Source organism: Oncorhynchus keta, chromosome 22 (assembly GCF_023373465.1).
Source record: "Oncorhynchus keta strain PuntledgeMale-10-30-2019 chromosome 22, Oket_V2, whole genome shotgun sequence".
In the NCBI taxonomy this organism is placed as follows: Eukaryota; Metazoa; Chordata; class Actinopteri; order Salmoniformes; family Salmonidae; genus Oncorhynchus; species Oncorhynchus keta.
Genome location: NC_068442.1, coordinates 4,984,738 through 4,998,899, shown reverse-complemented (window position 1 = coordinate 4,998,899; position 14,162 = coordinate 4,984,738). Strand labels below are relative to the sequence as shown.

The following is a 14,162-nucleotide window of genomic DNA, read 5'->3' as shown; positions in this document are numbered from 1 at the left end:
ACAATTCCCTTATCCAAGCAAATTACTAATTGACTACAGTACCAGTCAAAGGAGTGTGCAAAGCTGTCATCAAGGCAAAGGGTAAGGCTACTTTGAAGAATCTCAAATTTGTTTAACACTTTTTTGGTTACTACATTGTTATTTCATAGTTTAGATGTCTTCACTATTATTCTACAACATATAAAATGGTAAAAGAAAAACCCTGGAATGTGTAGGTGTGTCCAAACTTTTGACTGGTACTGTAGGTAGGGATAAAGTGAAAAAAAGTGTAGCTCTTATCAACTTGTAAATTCCAGTGTATGGAAAATTGTGTTATTTCGATTGAACAAAATTAAGTAGATGCTTTTTCCACTTGGAACTGGTAGGTTCGCTAAACGTCAACTCGGGTCAGAGTCGGGCCCAAAATGACGACTCACTTGAGGATAATACAGTACTTAAACATTGAATGTTGTGATCCAGGTGGTCAAGTCTTGAGGGGGTAAAGCTGCCATCTAACCCCTTTTCCCCACAATGAAACAACCTTTCTCTGCTAATGATAAACATAATGTTTGTTATTAATGATTTCAAGTGTTATGTAAATCAATTCATAGAAAATCTATTTGGCTAATAATATTTTCTGCTTTGTGTTCAGTAGACCCGTCTACTGACAGATGTGTCTTTCCTGGTCATGACTCATCTTCAAAACAAATTTTATTGGTCACATACACATATTTAGCAGGTGTTATTGTGGGTGTAGCAAAATCTTGCTGTGGGCCTGAAGCACAGGGACCTGACCAATCGCTTCGGGGACTGCCAATCCACCATGAGCCAGATCATCACTTCCTGTACTGCCTGCATGGCACCGCTTCCATCTGGATGTAACCAGTATCTTAGCCCACCTGCCCTTGGAATTCAAGGACTTCGCAGATACCCAGGTTCTGGTTGACTTCATAGAATTCCTCTGCAACACACCATCTTCCTCTACGCAGACGACACCATTCTGTATACTTCTGGCCCTTCTTTGGACACTGTGTTAACTTCTTTGGGATAGGGGGCAGTATTCGGAAGTTTGGATGAATGAGGTGCCCAAAGTTAACTGCCTGTTGCTCAGGCCCAGAAGCTAGGATATGCATATAATTGGTACCATTGTATAGACACTCTGAACTCTGAAGTTTCTAAAACTGTTAAAATATTGTCTGTGGGTATAACAGAACTGATTTCTCAGGCGAAACCCCAAGGACAATTCATCCAAGAAAAATACAATTCAGCTCACCTCTGATTACAATGGCTGGGAATGGGAATATAAAAAGTCCTCCCAGATTGCAGTTCCTAGGGCTTCCACTAGATGTCAACAGTCTTTAGAAAGTGTTTCAGGCTTGTTTTTCTTTTTAAATGGCTCCCATTTTGGCTGTAGTGTTTGTAGTGGGTTCAAGTGAGTACGCGTACTTCAATATTTCTCTCCGGTAATGGTCTATGGTCTTAAATGTTATAGTTTATTTACATAATAGGGTACCTGAGGATTGATTAGGAACGTTGTTTGACTTGTTTAGAAGAAATGTATAAGTAACTTACGGGATTCAGTTTGTATGTATTTTGAGCGAGGGAAACCGGTGGATTACTGAGTCAAGCGCGCCATTGACACTTACTTTTTTGGGATGTAAAGAAGGACTTTATCGAACAAAATTACCATTTGTTATGTAGCTGGGACCCTTGGGATTGCAAAAAGATGAAGATCTTCAACGGTAAGTGATTTATTTTATCGCTATTTCTGACTAGTGATGCATCTGCTTGGTTGGAAAATGTTTCTGGCGGGCTCTGGTGAGGGCGCGCATTTGGTTATTTTTCTCCGTTATTGAATATACTATTCATCTTCTTAACTTTTAGCGTTTACTAACATATTATGGTACCTGAGGATTGATTAGGAACGTTGTTTGACATGTTTGGACCAAGTTTATTGGTAACGTTTGAGATTCATTTTGTATGCATTTTGAACAAGGGGAAACAGGTGGATTATTGAATGAAGCACGCCAAATAAACTTACTTTTTGGGGATATAAAGAAGGACTTTATCGAACAAAAGGACCATTTGTTATGTAACTGGGACCCTTATTCTTGGCAAGGTTGCAGTTGTAAATGAGAACTTGTTCTCAACTAGCCTACCTGGTTAAATAATATATATATATTTGTTTAATGTATTTTAATTAGCGGTAAAGTGAAGAGTCTTCCTCCACCTTCAATGGGATGGTGGGGATGGCACCTCATGCCGCGGTCATTTTGTATCTGTACTTTATCCTGGATCTGTAAAGTGACAAGGAGATATTCCAGCAGTGTGGAATTGTTCCCTTACTCACCTCAGACACAGCCATTGCAACGTCCACTGGCCAACTTCCTGGTAAAAGGGCACCTAGATGCCAGCAGGGTGCAAAGGTGATGGAGGGTGAAACATGGATCATTGCAAAGCTGAGGGGAATGGCAGAGTGGACCATGCGGAGAGTCAAAGACCACAAGCTTTTTTGAGACAGTGCTCCCCCTGTACCTCTCAGATACCATGAATCAACTGTTCACTGTGGCATGCCTGCTGGTCAACAACCAACATGAACAACTATCAGCATGGTTCAGGCGGAAATGGTTCAGGTGGAAAGGAAGTGAGGGGGGAGTTGGGCATCTTGTTCCGTCTACTCCTCTCTGACCAGATACTGTAGTGCTGGAAGTGATTTTGAAGATCCAGCAGGGGGCACTCCTCTCCTCTCATTGCTTAAGCAGAAACCAATGCCGCACAAATGAACATTGGTCGAACAACTGCATCATGTGCTTCGCAAAGTTGTTGCACATTCTGTAGAACTATTTGTCTAAACTCACCTTTCCTTTCCTGAGAAGATTTAGTTTTTTTGGTCATTTTGTTGGTCATTCATAGAGAATGACAGTGCCTCGGAAGAGGAAAAGCAAGTGTTACGTTCTCCACTTGAAAAGTATCACAGTCATCCTTTAACACTTGTCTCTGTAGAATTGTTGCTATTTAAGGAAATACATGAGTGTATTTTCTGTAAACCTGTAAAAAACACATATTTGATAACTTCTCTTTTAGAAACCCAAACACAATTGTCTGCATTTTATTTTATGAAAAACATACAATGTTGACAACCTAATAGTCTAATTGTTTCAGATTCTAAAAAATGTAGGCTACTGTATGCAAAGTATAAAGGAATATAAACCATAGAGCATCCAATATAATCAATATATATAAATGAATACAACACTTTAGTCCAGATAGTATGGGCCCTCTGAGTGCCAACTATGTCGTCCACAGACTTATTTTCCTAATAATCAGCCATTCATTCTGACTGGCAGTCACCACAATACGAACACACTGGATGGCAAAGGCAATCTTGTGGTCCACGTCTTGAACGTCAATGTTGCCATTTTTAAACTCCCCTAACGTGATGTAGGAAGAACATTGCCTTCCTCTCTTTGTCCCCACCAGCTTCTCTCCTACTTCCAGAGCTCCATGGTGCAGGATATCATTCTGACGATCGTCCGTTCCTGTCAAGATGTTGATATTGCTAATATTGCTTGGTTCGTGAAAGACAATGACAAAGAAGTCTCCAGTAGAGGGGGGTTTCCCCCAAAAGTATTCGTCCACATTGCTATAAGCCTTGGTGGCGTCATAGTTTTCAAATACATTAATGTTAGTGTACAGGCTGGCAGGAGGGTTGTCAGGGATATCAATAGAGTCCTCTTCAAAGTCATCATCCTTCAACTTGTTCTCTGCTCCCTTATATGAGGAGTAGTAGCCCATGTGCTGGAACAGAGAGGGCTTGAAGCGGATCACATTTTTCTGGGCCAACAGGCCCCGGAAGTGAATAAGGAGCCAGTCGCAAGGCATCTCCTGGTAGAACATGAGCAGGAAGTGGGCCAGGCGCGGAAGGTCTCTTGATTGGTAGAGCTTCCCTATGTAGCCAAGCTTGGAGAATTCCAGCATCACCCAGTAGGAGCCTTCCCTGGAGGTGACCACCTTCTTCAGGGATGTTAAGAAGTTCCGTGAGCAGAGCACATCGTCCTCCAGCATCATGTAAAAATCTGAAAGGTTGGTGCAGAAGTTGAGAAGGAAGGCGTAGTCCACGTTCTGCTTGGAGCGGAAGCGTACCCTGTCCTCTGGGTCGTCGTAGTTCCTTTTCAGCCCATCCAGTGATGGGTAGTACTCCTCAGGGGCATGGATCACCAGGAGATGCCCAGCGATGATGTGGTGGGCAAACTTCCTGGAGATGTCCTGCACCAGCTTTTCACACCAGGCCAGGTCAAAGTCTGCCAGGTGAACCACCACCACAATCTCTTTCAGTTCCTCATAACTGGACTGGTCAAAAATGGATTTGATCGTCTCCATGAGGTAATTCCCTTTTTTTCTTTTCACAGATGACAACCCAATGGTTAGATATTCTGTAAACACAAACATTGATATGATTCCAAATGAAATTATTTTTGAACTAATCATTGAGTTTCAGGATAATATGTGTATCTCTACATATCTAAAATAAAAGGTATATTTACTTTTCCGGGGCAGTGGATTCCCAGCGAGGTAACGGTATGTGACGTTTATGGTTCCAGAGAAATTCGTGAGCTCTCTAAAGGTGTGAACATATCTCTCAGAGTTGGAAGGATGCATCAGCTGTCTTTTACCCGCCTCCTAAAAAAATGACTATATTTTTACTCAAATGTAAAATACAAATATGATGTCATAGGAAGGAAGATCCAGAGACGGCCAATAATAACCTACCAAGACGTATCCATCCTCCATGTACAGGTTGAAGAACAGAAGACATGTGATCAGGAGCCCCAGGAAGGGGATGGTGGAGCGTTTACGGAAACACCTCATCTTGTCCAGGGACTTCCACACCAGCCTCATGATGGAGACACTTTAGGTAGGATAGAAAAGAAAAAGGTTTGAACAAATTATTATCATCATTATCTGCTTACGATGTAGGTAGGCGATATTGATATCAATCCAGTATTGTCGAATGTACAGAACTATACTGTACAGAACTGCCTGTGCCATGGGTTTGTTGATATGCTTGTTTGAAGTCAGCAGTATGCATATGAAATGTATATATATGAAATGCACGTGTGTGTGTGTGTGTGTGTGTGTGTGTGTGTGTGTGTGTGTGTGTGTGTGTGTGTGTGTGTGTGTGTACCTGCACGGCTGTGTGTGATGGGCACTGAACCATACACATACTTATACGGTGTGTTGCAGAATACGGCCCTCCATCTCCAGCCCTCCCCAGTGAGCCTCTGGTGGAGCGCTAACCTGGGTCAAAGTGCTAAATGCTGAGAAAGGCCTGGGAGAGGCTCGCTCACACAATCATTTCTCACTCCTCCCGTCTTCATTATTCTCACCACTGATGGAACAGCAAAGCTTTTCATGTTTCTCTCTGACCTTACAAAGTAAATACCAGATAACATTCTGGAAACAGCCTTATTGAATAGGAACATATATTTTCCATGCAGCACAGAGAGAGAGAGCCACTTAGAGAGAGAGAGAGAGAGAGAGAGATCGTACTCTGCCTATGAAAAACATAATATTGAAGAGGTGAATATATTCCTTACAGACAACTAACTGGCCTCTCTTGCCTCGGAGCGGAAGCTCGTGTTTAGAATTCAGCGTGTGCATGCACACCAGCCGAGATCCACTTTAGGCTAATTTCCTAACCATTTCCAAGCTTCCTGTAAAAGTACACTGTTGCAGTGAATCCATTTGCAACACAGAATGATAAAAAGCAATTTAATCGTATGTGAAACGGCAGCTCAATGTGGCTAATGAGACGCCATTTTAATAAGCGGGTATGCTGTACAACAAAGCTTACAGGGCTAAGTGCCACAAACAAAGTTATCTGCCCACACTGAAAGGAGGGGAAAAGGGCTACCTAAGTATGATTCCCAATCAGAGACAATGATAGACAGCTGTCCCTGATTGAGCACCATACCCGGCCAACACATAGAAACACAAATCAGAGAAATAAAGGACATAAAATCACACCCTGACCAAACTAAAAAGAGACATAAAAAGGCTCTCTAAGGTCAGGGCGTGGCACAAATTACATGGGATACAGGCAACAGAGCTGAGACTGTAAAAAGATTAAGAGAAAATATTGCATTCAATATGCTCGAAGCAATCAATGTATTTTGTAAACATCATCGATGTTGTTAGATAAGTGGCTATATTTCGTGCTTCTACACCTGCATTGCTTGCTGTTTGGGATTTTAGGCTGGGTTTCTGTACAGCACTTTGAGATATCAGCTGATGTACGAAGGGCTATATAAATACATTTGATTTGATTTGAGCTACTGTAGGTTATGGTAGTTTTTAATTTTTTTTATTTCACCTTTTATCGAAAGATGCCAAGACAAGTGTAAAACTCTTAAGTGCTGAGGTCAATGAGTTGGGTTATCATCAACTTAAACAGCATTGCTTTCAGAAGAAAACAATTCTGCTGTGACTGGACATTTTTCGACTGTTTACTTATTAATCAAGGAAGAAGGCTGCTAGTTCTCCGACATATTAATCAAGGAAGAAGGCTGCTAGTTCTCCGACATATTAATCAAGGAAGAAGGCTGCTAGTTCTCCGACATATTAATCAAGGAAGAAGGCTGCTAGTTCTCCGACATATTAATCAAGGAAGAAGGCTGCTAGTTCTCCGACATATTAATCAAGGAAGAAGGCTGCTAGTTCTCCGACATATTAATCAAGGAAGAAGGCTGCTAGTTCTCCGACATATTAATCAAGGAAGAAGGCTGCTAGTTCTCCGACATATTAATCAAGGAAGAAGGCTGCTAGTTCTCTGACATATTAATCAAGGAAGAAGGCTGCTAGTTCCAACCCACTCAGCTCCTTGATATAAGAGGGCTTTTATTGGAAGGACGATGACATATACTATCCATAGCCTGTGATATTCGACGTACTGTATGATCATGAAATAGGATCATGCTGTCCACAAGTCACGTATTCACTTAGCTGTGGTTCATCAAAATGTCCACATCTCTCCCCTTTCATCTCACCACATTCTAATGGCAGTGATGCTGAAAGTGGTTGCGGTGCTGTGATTGAGTGTCCTCGGTGCTGCTGGGCTGTGACTGTGGTAGCGTCCATTTTGTCACTTTGTTTTATTACCGTCTCAGATTGGAAATGCATGGCCGATTATTTCCTTGTGTTCAGGATGAGTGATGATGGGCACTGAGCCTGGCCTGCTCTTTCTCTACTCTTGTTTGTGTGGGCTGTCAAAGCTCAGCTGGCGGAAGGAGAAATCGATGATCTGGGTTAGGGGTGTTAGGGGACATGTCATTTTGTGTTATTGTGTCTCAGGGAAAGCTTCCATATGTCACTAATAATAATAGGAATGACTATTGAGATAACAAAGATGATGAAATGCACACTGGTATGAGGAACTGGAAATGAAGCTGAGATTGGCTGGCCAATATGTACAGTACCAGTCAAAAGTTTGGACACCTATTCATTCCAGGATTTTGCTTTATTTTTACTATTTTCTACATTGTAGAATAATAGTGAAGACATCAAAACTATGAAATAACACATATTGAAACATGTAGTAACCAAAAAGTGTTAATCAAATAAAAATACATTTTATATTTGAGATTCTTCAAAGTAGCCACTCTTTGCCTTGTTGACAGCTTTGCACACTCTTGGCATTCTTTCAACCAGCTTCATGAGGTAGTCACCTGAAATGCATTTCAATTAACAGGTGTGCCTTGTTAAATGTTAATTTGTGGAATTTCTTTCCTTAATGCGTTTGAGTCAATCATTTGTGTTCTGACAAGGTAGGGGTGGTATACAGAAGATAGCCCTGTTTGGTAAAAGACCAAGTCCATAATTATGGCGAGGACGGCTCAAATAATCAAAGAGAAACGACAGTCCATCATCACTTTAAGACATGAAGGACAGTCAATCCGGAAAAACCATCAAACGCTATGATGAAACTGGCTCTCATGAGGACCACCACAGGAAAGGAAGACCCAGAGTTACCTCGGGTGCAGAGGATACGTTTATTAGAGTTAACTGCACCTCAGATAGCAGCCCAAATAAATGGTTCCAACTGCTATGTCTTTTTGTTAGACGCAGGGTAGGTGAACAGATGATCTCCGCATGTGTGTTTCCCACCATGAAGCATGGAGGAGGAGGTGTGATGGTGTGGGGGTGCTTGGCTGGTAACACTGTCTGTGATTTATTTAGAATTGTAGGCACACTTAACCAGGATGGCTACCACAACTTTCTGCAGCGATATGCCATCTCATCTGGTTTGCGCATAGTGGGACTATCATTTGTTTTCAACAGGACAATGACCCAACACACCTCCAGGCTGTGTAAGGGCTATTTGACCAAGAAGGAGAGTAATGGAGTGTTGCATCAGATGACCTGACCTACCCAATGACCCGACCAATTGAGATGGTTTGGGATGAGTTTGACCACAGAGTGAAGGAAATGCAGCTAACCAGTGCTCAGCATATGTGGGAACTCCTTCAAGACTGTTGGAAAAGCCTTCCAAGTGAAGCTGGTTGAGATAATGCCAAGAGTGTGCAAAGCTGTGATCAAGGTCAAAATTTAAGAAAAACCCTTGAATGAGTAGGTGTATCTAAACTTTTGACTGGTACTGTATGTATGTTCTGATAATGTTATTCCACCTGAATGTTTCCAGTGCAGCTGTTGATATTTGACAATAGATCAACTGTCAGTTCCTAGGGCTGATCCCTTGACACTTGACATTTTTCTTGACATTATTCTGTCATTTAGATGCTAGTTCTAGAACTAGTGGACCAGTGGGAGGGGGGGGCAGTACACTACACACAACGTATTTGACTGAGGTCACTGTTCAATCTGGTCCCCAGCGCAGATATAATCAATTCCCTTATTATTGCATTATTATTCCAGTTGCTTGAGACCCTGGGCCATCAGGCTGTGGAATGTGATGATACTTACCCAGCATGTGATGACTTTCAAATCAGCGGCGCTGTCACACCCTGACCATAGAGAGCCTTTTTATGTCTCTATTTGGTTTGGTCAGGGTGTGATTTGGGTGGGAATTCTATGTTATTTATTTCTATGATTTATATTTCTATGTTTTGGAAGGGTATGGTTCACAATCAGGGACAGCTGTCTATCGTTGTCTCTGATTGGGAATCATACTTAGGCAGCCCTTTTTCCCACCTGTGATTGGGGGAAGTTGACTTGTGTCAGTGGCACTTAGCCCTCGTAACCGTCACGGTTGTTTATCTTGTTTCTTGTTTTGTTGGCGTCATTCCACAATGAAGGAAAATGTACGCTCACCACGCTGCACTTTGGTCCACTTCTTTTGACGGCTGTGACAGGCGCACCAGGGCAGTATTGGGAACTTTCCAGCTATTCTGAGTTATATTTCCAATAACGAATGGCCCTTTGTGACAAGTCAACAATGCCCTGAGGGACCACACTTGCCATAGATCATTCTGGAGACATGACAATGTGATGTGTTGTTGCACAAATGCCAAGAAGAGAATAGTGATGATATCAGAGTGTCAGAAGAAGCAGTTATTTTGATTTCAAATGTATATTACATGTGAGAGAATGGTTGTAGACACACAACGGGAAAGCGCGTTAGTAGGTAGGATAGTATTGCGGATTATTACAGACGAATATGGTATTTTGCTAACTCCAGCAGATTTACATTGATGTGAACCCTGACACGTTGAGCAATTTGCCCTATCCATGTCAAATCTGTATTCACAAGCCTAGCATCACTTCCCTCCCTGACACAATCCAGTAGTCAAATTGTGTTTACAACCCAAAGAGCACCAATACAAAACACTACAGTCTTTCAGGAGTCTTTCAGGAGATAATAGGAGAAGATTGAAAGATGCAATATACAGGCCTCGATTAGATGTTGGTCTCCATAGTGACCGCCGGTGTAACGGTGTGGTAACATCAGAGGGTCCTGCAGGTCTCAGTGAGGCAAAGGAAAACAATTATAATGACTGATCAACACAATTGTATTAACAACTGTTCGCAACAGACAGTGTCGATTAATGACACAGGGGGGCTTCAATGACACCAGACACAAACCCTCTAATGGAGCTGTAGTTAGAGGCTGCAGGGCAGCGTAGTAATATAAACCAACGTGACACTTAGTGGCTCAACCGACACGATGAGTGAAAATGTCATCTTTCCAGGAAACCTAGGAACTGTCAGAATGACAGGCTGAGGGATGTGAAGGAAGGTGTCTGAGTTGGGTTCAGGATCAGGAGCAGAGTACGTCAGGCAGCTTACATGATCCAGCAGCAGTTATCGGTGACACTCTGTCATCAAAGACGAACACTGATGAAGGTGTGTTATTCCCCCTGGTACTTGTCCTATATCCACATAACTAACAATGTCACAAACACAGCTTGGGTGGAAATAAGTGTGGAAATCCAATCACTGTTCATTCCACAAGGACTACATGCAGAAAGTTCTGCAGTGGATGATGAGGCAAGTTTAAACTTTGCCACAACGACACCGCCAACAACGAACTAAAATGCCACTGAACAGCCGGACTCAACTAACCTGAGTCATTATATTATGGTCGGTGTCACATACCCAGACGGAATTCTCACTAAACAAGAATCCCTCTCTCTTCAACCCAACTGTCTGTTGGGGGGCATTGAGGAGAGGCTGAATCTTAATACAGCCTGATGTCTGTCTAGTTTCCGATCTGCTCCTCTGCAGGCCTGTCTGTCTGGCAGAGTAATGAGAGGCCGGTTCTGCCACCGACATTTCCTCAAAGACTGCTGGATCACAAATTCACTGCAGGCGGTTGGAAGGTCTCTTCCCTGTTCTCACCAAATCCATTCTAATTGTGTTCTTCCGTTCGATAACTTGCACACTGCTCTGCAATTTCAGCTCTTTTGCATTCGTCAACAGGTTATGTGATTAAATACTGTGTAAATCTTCTCAAAGATTCAAGCACAGTTTCACCCTGTTTAAAACAACAGCACTCGGACGAATAAAAGCATCACTGAAGGTTCAGCTCTGGCACACCTGAGGCCAGACCACAGAAAATGGACCGGGGATGGGGGTCCATTCCCCCGGAAGTAACAACATGTAGACTGTCTAGAACCTGTTTTCTTTTCCCATTTAGAAATCACATCTGAACTGTCTGTGATTCACTAAAGCTGGCACGTAGGAGTTACAGCCCGTGTAGCATTTCCTCCCACATATCTCAGTCGGTAATGACTCCAGAGAATGTGCGCATGAATGCTATGAGTCAGTCGTACATAATTCCAGCGAAGCCAAAGGTGCGATGCTGGAGAGAGGCCAGACAATAAAGCTCAGTCAGGATCAGTAGAGTTGGTCTCCACTGGCTCTCTCTGCATTGTCAGATGCTTCGCTCCCTCTTGCCTATGTTAGCAGTGATCATCAAAGGCACTGTCAAGATAATTTGAAACTGGGGCTTCTAGAGACTGCCTGCAACGCTTGACACATTCAAATAAGACAGGCTTATTAATTCTTCAAAAGCCACACGGCTTCCTAAAAAAGTGTAGAAGCTCAGTTGTGTATTCTGACTTGAGGTAAACCTGGGAGCTTGTGTTATGCTTATGGGGTGTGACATCTACATCTTGGGCTCTATTGTAGCAAACCTAACGAAATGGTAAATCTTAGCAATGGCGGTAATGGCATATATTGAATTTTAGTCCGTTATTTCGTAGTTTGTTAAATTAAATAGCCCAAAATAAATAACTAAAAATGTATGTAGGCCTATCCAATCTTTGCTAAATCTTTGCTAAATATGTTGAACATGTTTGCAGTCCACATTGTAAGAAGTTCAATTGCATGGCTTCAATATGGAAATATATTGTTAAACATGGAATTAACATTGATATAGGGGCTAGACCTACTGTAAATTGCATTATGTTAATAAGCAAGATTTAATTCACGATTGACAAGGCTTAAAAAGAGTGAATAATTATATTCAAATTCCAATCAAAACTAAACAACACCTTGTTTCAAATAGGTTATGTCTAAATATAGTTACAGGCACCATAATTGCTCCCAGTGGGCATATAATATTATGGTAGAATATGGAGGTTTTATGCACATCCAAACTTTTCACAGGAGCTGGACAAAGATCTAATGCTGCTTCCTAACTTGATTTTTGAATAAAGCTTTGGTGATTAATATTTATTGCAAAGCAGTCTCACGGGTCAAACCTTTCATTGATATTCTGCATTTGGCAGGACAAAAACAAACAGCATTATTAAGGGGTGTGGAGGCTATGCTTGGTTTTTGATTGGTTTTTAATTTGAATAAAAACGAAAAACATGTTTTTTTAAGTATAAATAGCTGTGCCGTTCAGAATTGTTGTGGTATTTCCTCGTAATTTGCAATGATGGAATTTGGAGACCAAAGCTACAGGCTTCTGTAGTGCCGGACCTACCGAGATGATTTATGGGCTCTAGAATATTTTAATTACGTGTATGCCCAGGCTTTTCTTCTTTTTCCCCCTTTTTTTAACATTTGGATCATGTTAAATATTAGCCACTATCGGTAGCCACCGACAGTAATTCCCACATACATTCATAATTGTCACTTTAGTGAGTTTTCTCCAATTCGTAGCCTACATTTAGCATCATTCCAGTACACTCCGTTTACCTTCCTTTCCTCTGTCACATCCTTGTAGTTGCTCCTGGGGGTTGCTAGCAATAGTAGACCATATTAGGCTAACATTGAGCAATCATTTGGGACATGTAGCTTATTTGAATCATTATGGAACTCAGACCAGACATACAGTGGGGCAAAAAAGTATTTAGTCAGCCACCAATTGTGCAAGTTCTCCCACTTAAAAAGATGAGAGAGGCCTGTAATTTTCATCATAGGTACACTTCAACTATGACAGACAAAATGAGAAGGAAAAAAATCCAGAAAATCACATTGTAGGATTTTTAATGAATTTATTTGCAAATTATGGTGGAAAATAAGTATTTGGTCAATAACAAACGTTTATCTCAATACTTTGTTATATACCCTTTGTTGGTAATGACAGAGGTCAAACATTTTCTGTAAGTCTTCACAAGGTTTTCACACACTGTTGCTGGTATTTTGGCCCATTCCTCCATGCAGATCTCCTCTAGAGCAGTGATGTTTTGGGGCTGTTGTTGGTCAACACGGACTTTCAACTCCCTCCAAAGATTTTCTATGGGGTTGAGATCTGGAGACTGGCTAGGCCACTCCAGGACCTTGAAATGCTTCTTACGAAGCCACTCCTTCGTTGCCCGGGCGTTGTGTTTGGGATCATTGTCATGCTGAAAGACCCAGCCACGTTTCATCTTCAATGCCCTTGCTGATGGTTTTCACTCAAAATCTCACGATACATGGCCCCATTCATTCTTTCCTTTACACGGATCAGTCGTTCTGGTCCCTTTGCAGAAAAACAGCCCCAAAGCATGATGTTTCCACCCCCATGCTTCACAGTAGGTATGGTGCTCTTTGGATGCAACTCAGCATTCTTTGTCCTTCAAACACGACGAGTTGAGTTTTTACCAAAAAGTTATATTTTGGTTTAATCTGACCATATGACCATCTCCCAATCGTCTTCTGAATCATCCAAATGCTCTCTAGCAAACTTCAGACGGGCCTGGACATGTACTGGCTTAAGCAGGGGGACACATCTGGCACTGCAGGATTTGAGTCCCTGGCGGCGTAGTGTGTTACTGATGGTAGACTTTGTTACTTTGGTCCCAGCTCTCTGCGGGTCATTCACTAGGTCTCCCCATGTGGTTCTGGGATTCTTGCTCACCGTTCTTGTGATCATTTTGACCCCACGGGGTGAGATCTTGCGTGGAGCCCCAGATCGAGGGAGATTATCAGTGGTCTTGTATGTCTTCCATTTCCTAATAATTGCTCCCACAGTTGATTTCTTCAAACCAAGCTGCTTACCTATTGCAGATTCAGTCTTCCCAGCCTGGTGCAGGTCTACAATTTTGTTTCTGGTGTCCTTTGACAGCTCTTTGGTCTTGGCCATAGTGGAGTTTGGAGTGTGACTGTTTGAGGTTGTGGACAGGTGTCTTTTATACTGATAACAAGTTCAAACAGGTGCCTTTAATACAGGTAACGAGTGGAGGACAGAGGAGCCTCTTAAAGGAGAAGTTACAGGTCTGTGAGAGCCAGAAATC

At 42.1% G+C, this 14,162-nt stretch overlaps 1 protein-coding gene across 1 annotated transcript in view; it reads right to left on the bottom strand.

Moving 5' to 3' along the window:
- Window positions 1-3,086: 3,086 nt before the first annotated feature.
- The window catches only part of LOC118400720 (alpha-1,3-mannosyl-glycoprotein 4-beta-N-acetylglucosaminyltransferase C-like), a 31,101-nt gene continuing 20,025 nt past the window's right edge, over window positions 3,087-14,162 (bottom strand). The window contains exons 2-4 of the mRNA XM_035797731.2: window positions 4,750-4,888; window positions 4,524-4,659; window positions 3,087-4,412 (exon numbers count right to left, since the gene is read on the bottom strand). Coding sequence (XP_035653624.2) covers window positions 3,271-4,412; window positions 4,524-4,659; window positions 4,750-4,878 — 1,407 coding nt within the window. The 5' untranslated portion in view covers window positions 4,879-4,888 and the 3' untranslated portion in view covers window positions 3,087-3,270. The remainder of the gene's footprint in view (window positions 4,413-4,523; window positions 4,660-4,749; window positions 4,889-14,162) is intronic.